This window comes from Morone saxatilis, unplaced genomic scaffold (assembly GCF_004916995.1).
Source record: "Morone saxatilis isolate NCDOM2014 unplaced genomic scaffold, NCSU_SB_2.0 Contig11, whole genome shotgun sequence".
NCBI classification, from domain to species: Eukaryota; Metazoa; Chordata; class Actinopteri; family Moronidae; genus Morone; species Morone saxatilis.
In genome coordinates, this window is record NW_023339663.1 from 7,498,442 (window position 1) to 7,505,350 (window position 6,909).

Below are 6,909 nucleotides of genomic sequence, written 5' to 3' on the forward strand. Positions count from 1 at the left end.
CACACACACACACACAGACAATAAGCAGCTGAATGACACGTTTTGTTGGAGTCACAGAGGGATGGTCCAAGTAGATATAAGCCCACTAAACTTCCAGTAGACATTTCCCTTTTTCAAAGCAGGGCTGTTTGCTCCGGTTTAAAGGGAACGTTAACTGATCGAATGATAAAAGAGGCCAGGGCAAAGGTATGTATAGACCACACCCTGCTGCAGCCTTTTTCTTCTTAAAGCTAGGGTACATAGCTGGTTTAAAAGGAATAAAAAAGATGCTGAAGTGCCGGAGCACATGTTCAATGCTTGTATTTGTTCTAAAGAAAACATCACAGGGTTTAGATGAATTGCCAGAGGATCACCTGCACAAAAAACATTCATTTACACTCTTGAAAGATCTAACCAACATCAAGGGATTTTTTAAGCTGCAGACAATTCTTTGATACAAGCTTCATGTTCAGCTTATTTCCTGTTATTATACCAACTGTAGCTCAAAGGAGGAGTCTTATAACCTGTAAAAGTTAACAACAAAAGCTACATGCAGATTTCTTGGCTACCTCTGTTGAGCCAAGTCTCTTTCCTACTCATGCTCTTGGCCTGAGCTCCAGTTCTCGGCTCCAGCGTTCTGGTGTGGGGGGCAGGGGATCAGAGACCACACACACACACACACCCACACAGACAAACACTACACACACCATATCTTGTAAGAAAACTGATCTATTTCCACTCATTTCACCAGGCAGACAATAGGAGGTAGCCTTTCTCACCACACAGCATGGACATGGCTCAAAATCACAATCTAAAACTTGACTCTTCATTGACTTGTGACCTTGACTGAGCCACCTTTGGATTATTTTTGAACACAGCGTCCAATAACAACACTTTGTGTCCTCATTTTGTCAGTGTAAATCAATTGAAAAGTACTTTAAACATTAGGCAGATTTGTGTGGACTCGAAAGTGTGCAATGGGGGATAAAAACAAGGAAAGAAATAGTGTGATTATTTCAATTAAAAATGGATTGTTTATCTCAAGCGTCTGGTAGACACAAAAAACGCTGTAAACAGAGCTGTATAGCTACCATTGTGGACACTGAAGTCATGTCATCTGCACTTTTTGTTTCTTGTGAGTTTGTGGGTTTTAATACCCTGGGGGGTATTTTATAAACTGGGTTTGACTTAGTGTATATGGAGAAGCCTTTGAAACAGCATTTAAACATTAATGTTTTGAATTGAAATGCCTATTAAGTATATTCCAAATATTTAAAGCATCTTCTTTTTTATTTCTGAAAAGAAAGTGGTGATGTGTGCATTTGGAGGCATCATGACCTCAGTATTTTTAAAATGCTGGCTATGGCCCTGCCCTTTAACATGGAAAACATACAACTCAATAAATGGCTTTAACTTTAAACATCAAAAAAGGCTCAAACTTCAGGACAAAACGGACAAACAAACCCGAAGAAAGCCTCTCTGGGGTACTGCTGACTCTTCAGACAGGTCCGTGACGCCGTGACTACACTACACAGACTTCATAGGTGCCCATTCACCTTTCAACACCGTCCACAAGTGAGCCCAGGGAGGTTTGATCAGAGTGGGTTTGTGGGTTTCTTCTAACGCTACAAGGACCTCTCCACCCGACCCCAGCACGTAAACAAATAAAGCTCCAGTTTCATCATCTAGAGGGGGCTGTTTCCTGTCCAAACGCAGCCCCCTCCAACCCCCTTTCCACATATACACATACGCACACACAAAACTCTACACCTCCGCCTCATCAGAGCTGCTCGGCTCCCCCGCCCCCAAAATGCCAGCCTCTTTCCACTGCTCAATTGCCGAGAGGAATGGAGGGATTTGAGGGAAGAAAGAGGGAAAGAGGGGGATGGGTGGTTCGCGAGGCAAAGGGGATTGGGAGTATGCACGGGGATCTTATTGCAGCTTCATCCCAGTGAAATATTTTGCTGTGGAGAAAGCATAGGGAGAGGGAGACAGAAAGGCTACACTTCTGTGGCATCTAGATAGCAAGAGACCCCCAGACCCCCACCGAGCCCTCCATGCCTCTCTCACAATAGAAGCTTTATGCAGTGGAGTTTTTAGTTGTCTTAACAGCCTTTTGAAAATAGGAAGGAAAGCACAACATAACAACACCAGCAAATGTAATTTACCCTGTTATGTAAACATTCAGAGAGGATGCACGCTGCGTGTGTTCGCATGCACGAGTGTGCGTGTGTAAGTGCAACTCAAAAACTTTTTTTTTCCATTTGTGCGTCCAAACTTCATGAATACATATCAGCTTTTAACATCATACGCTGCTAAAACAAACACCTGTCTGGTCACAATGTTCTTGTGCTTCTGCAGTAGTTACTCACCTGTGTAGTCTCTTGGCGTAATGTGAGGCGGACTTGAGAGGAGGGGGGGCACAGTTTCAGTGTAAGACAGACTTGAGTCTGGTGAATGTTAAAAAAAAGAAAAAAAGAAGCACAAACATACAGAAAAAGAATGAGATCATCATTCAACAACAGCTTTGGCAATCAGTGAATCATTTAAGTCATTTTTCAAACATTCAGCTTCTTAAATATGAGGATTTGCTGTTTTTTATAATTATAAATACTTTTGGGATTGGGGCAGTTGGTAGGAAAAAGAGCTGAGCTACTTCAGGTTTAATACAGTCTTTAGTTACTTTAGACTACCTATTTGCACAAACAGAGTCTCGCTGGCTGCCTATTATAAACTCTAGATGTCGTGCTCATCAAAAGACTAACTCTGAGTGGCTTTCCAGCGGCTTTTCAAAGATAATCTGAGTTTCCAGTCTAAAAATATGGCGGCGATGACACCCTCTGTGTCATTTACCGGTTTGTAAAGTGGTAGTACATTTTTCCAAACTCACCCAGTGGCTTGTGTTCATCTGAACGGGACAGAGAGTATGGGGGAGGAGGTGATTCTGGAAATACAACAAAAATGAAGTTAAAGGCTGTTAATCCTGAATTATCAACTGAGAAAAGACACCTCATGTGGTATTAGTTGCTGTATGAAACAATCAAAAACTTTTTGTCTTACACAACAGTGATACCAGATGTGGATTTTACTACATCAAGTGCTTACAATTTGCACAGTTAGTTTGTTAATCTGTGCCATGAACATACAAGTGTGCAGCCCTCATGGACTTACCAGAAAAGAAAATAACTTAAACCTAACATTACATTGCAAACAAACAACATCCCCCTTCTGTCCCAAACTCTACTAATACAATCTGGCACAAACACAGCTCATAAGTTTCTTATAATCGTCCATCAAGATAACTGTAGCCCTTAAATCGTCATATGAAGAACAATAAAATGTTAAGTGGATCTTCAGTCTCGCCTAAACCAAATAAAGTATTTCCTCTTCATGTAGACCATTAAACTCACCTGTTTCTATAATGGTAATATAGACTAACCTGAATGTAACTATGCACAAGAGATCTTTGACTCTTCTGCTGCACATTCATGGTGGAAGAATTTGCTGTGAGTACATGACTGCATAACTGTAAACATAATTGTTTTGAACTTCTAATACCCAACATTATTACTCAGATCCAAGTATTCCCTCCCAGTTTAGGAGCTGAATTTAATTCTTAATTTAATCCCATGTGTGTTAAATCTTAAATCTTAAATTACAGCAAAGGCATTTTCATTCACACACACTGTCAGAATGACTTCTGTGTGAAACTAAGCAATGGTGCTGGCTGCTGATGGGATAGTTCCCCTTCAGTCCAAAGTGGACATGGGTTTGTGGCTACGGCCCCTTTAAGAGCAGAGCCAGTAATTGCCGGAGTCCTCAGTCAGTCAGATACCCAGCGAGTCAGTCTGGCGCCAGCACTATGCAAACTGTATATTATCGGCACTCCTTCACCTAAATAACAAGAGGAGGACCTCCTTGTTAGAGAAAAAAGAGCCTAAGTGCAACTTGAGAGCGACCTTCAATTGGATGATGTGGGAAGCAGCAACGTTTTGCGCAAATTTAAATAAGTGTGTAATGTGTTAGGAATGCCGAGAGGAAATCAAAGTAATGGTTGACCAAAGTAAAAGCTGAGTTATTAAAATATTATAAAACTGTACGACAGGCAATAAAACACGAGTGTCAGTGACATGTATTCTCAGGGGGAGAGAGAGGGGAGAGGTTTGAGCTTTAATATACTCACTTAACGCGCCAGCAAATGTTAAGATGACTTCAACAGTAAAAAAAAAAAAACAACTTAATGGGTGTTTTTTTTTTTTACGTGTTTGTGACGTTGTTTGACTCTTTAATCAACAATAACAACATTCTTCTTTAGCTGCAGGCCTTCGGGCAAACAACACACTGATTTATTGGAAATCCCCATTAATTTCATGCTATCTTTCATACTGTATACGGGCCATCAATCTTTAGGTTCATGACGCCCTACACTTTTATGAGATTTCATTTTGGGCTCTGCAAGTCTGAGTCCACCTGACTTTGGACCTCCAGGGGGTTCTGGAGGGAGTCCCAGGGGCCCCCGTGAAGATGTGTGATGGTTTTCATTTCACTGACGCCTAATGTGGTGGACGTTAGGAGGGCAGAGTGACACAGGTAGGCTATATTTACTGCTACCTCCCGTTGTTACTTATATTTCATAATTTGCATGTTGAAAGGTCTTTGCAGAGGTGAAAGGTCTCTTATAGATCCAGTCCCCCACCCTCCTCCCTCCCCGCCCATTCAATGCTGATGTCCTTACCTGGCCCACATAAGCGGCTGTAGTGATAGGGGTTGCAGCACACCTTTGCACTGTCCACTGCGCTGAAGTTCTGGCAGTGGCACAGCGTTTTGAGCCGGGCTGAAAGCGGCATGTCGCTCCAGCGGTACATCTTACACATGAGATACTGTGGAGAGACGTGATGAGCCCCGAGTCGCAGCTCAGTGCTCGGCACCATTACGCACTCGCTGGCTATCCCTCCTTTGGTCTCTACAGCCTTCACCAAGGCGTCCAGAGCTCTCTCCTTGAGTCTTTTCAAAAAAGCATGAGCAGTGCTCGCGAGTTCCTCCTCCAGCCCCGCATGCCTCGGTGCGCACTGACAAGGGCCCCCTCCGTCTTTTCTCGGGGCCCAATAAGGGCTCCGAGGTCTGAGATCCCATTCCCCAAACAAACAACACGTCACCGTCCTACTGTCGCCCTCCTGTCCCCGCCGAGAGCCTCTGTGCTCCGGGACGCACATGGCACCCCGATCATCGTCCGGCTGCTCCTCTTCCTCCCTCTCCGGGCTCTCCGTCAGGTCTCCAGCCTCCCCTGTGAGTCCCGGAGCCGGGTCAGTGTGTGTCACCGACCGCTGCTCATGTCTGTGGAGCTTTCCTGAGTGTCTGCCACACGGACCGTTCCGTCCTCCCTCACCTCGTCTGCCTCCATCCCGCCCGTCGCTCTCGGTGACCAGACGGCTTCTCCAGAGTCGCCGTACAAGACCCGAGCGTTTCGACTTGAACATACGACAACCTAGACAGTTTTGGATGTGTCCTGTCGGTCCCGTCCGGGTCCCGGGAGATGCCACATCGATTTACACTCGTCGCGCAAAACCGGGGGTTTGTGCACGGTGCGCACAACATGCGCAGCCGGTGGTTTTCTGGCTCTCCCGCAGCATTAGAAAGTAATATTCAGTCATGTGTTGCGTTAAACATCACTAAACGTCTGAAGAAGGAGAAGGCTACACACAGTCACTGCTCAGTGACCTGCTGTCGCCAACTCAATTAAGCCACAACTTTTGCCAGCCCTCTCACAAAGCCTTCAACTCTCCAACACTCTGGAGATCCAGCACACAATCCACAAACCATAGTTAAACCACTCAAGGAGCAGGATCAGTTTACAGTAACAAAAAGAGCATCAGAGACATACATCCAAAAGTTTCCCAGAGTTTCTCCTTGAGCTTCGTGAACCCCCCTAGGTCCGTATAATCCTTCTTTCACCCCGAAATAAATCCTCACAACTCTGAAATCCCGATGATTTCTGCCGCTGTGGTGGAAGCGATAATCCCGCTGCACAGTACCGGGATAAAGCAGAGATGGTCGGGGACTCCTGTGCCAAACTCCGGGACGGATTCCGTGCTGAGAAGTTGTTTTAAACAGAGCTGGAATTACTCCACTCTCCACTCCCCTGCAAGTCCTTGCGGACGCACACACACACGCGGACACACACAAACACTCACAGGCACACGCACACACGCTCCTGCACACCAGAGTGAAGTTAAACAGAGTAACACCGGGAGTAATCGACTGGGATTTTCAAAATAAAAACCTGAAAGCAGGTTTTGTTTTATTTGTTGAAATCCATCAATCATTTAATCAAATGCTCTGAAAATAAAATGGAGAAAAAAATCCCAGGTGATCATTTAATTCAGATTTGCCAATTGTGTGTTGAAAAAAAGTACCAGTAACCAGTAGGCTACTTTTAAGGATTTTTTTCTTTTAATCGAACGCCTGTATATTGATATACATTATCATTCATCATTACTAAATTGGCTATATTCGTAAATCTCTCTGCATATTAAACTTAAAAATACATAAGTTAAGGTACTTTGGAAGGTTTCTAAGTCTGTTATCTTGGGAAAGTATATGACTGCTTTTATTTAGGAAATCTATGATTTCCAAGGGAAGTTTTATTATGGTACTAATCATAAGTACAATATTTTTTTCTTCTTGATAGTAGTTTAAGGTAAATATCACTTCATCATTCACTGTCTTTTTCATGTTCATTTGACCTGCTGTAACTGAATAAAAGACTTAATGTATAAGATAGCAATTAATTGGGATAAAAACACAGTTTTACACAGTTGTCATAGAAGCGTCTGAAAAAGAATTGTCTTTTTTTCAATTTAAACATCATGCTTTTATTTTGAAACCAAGCTCACTGAGCCTCCCTGTAATTCTGTACATTGACCCCCCCCC

The 6,909-nt window shown here is 43.5% G+C and overlaps 1 protein-coding gene across 1 annotated transcript in view; it reads right to left on the bottom strand.

Annotated features, from left to right (window-relative positions):
- Positions 1–6,909, bottom strand: part of LOC118321132 (mothers against decapentaplegic homolog 6-like) — a 24,542-nt gene that overhangs the window by 14,941 nt on the left and 2,692 nt on the right. Inside the window, exons 2-4 of the mRNA XM_035652335.1 lie at positions 4,715–6,069; positions 2,870–2,923; positions 2,352–2,429 (exon numbers count right to left, since the gene is read on the bottom strand). Of these exons, the coding sequence (XP_035508228.1) occupies positions 2,352–2,429; positions 2,870–2,923; positions 4,715–5,456 (874 nt within the window). The 5' untranslated portion in view covers positions 5,457–6,069. The remainder of the gene's footprint in view (positions 1–2,351; positions 2,430–2,869; positions 2,924–4,714; positions 6,070–6,909) is intronic.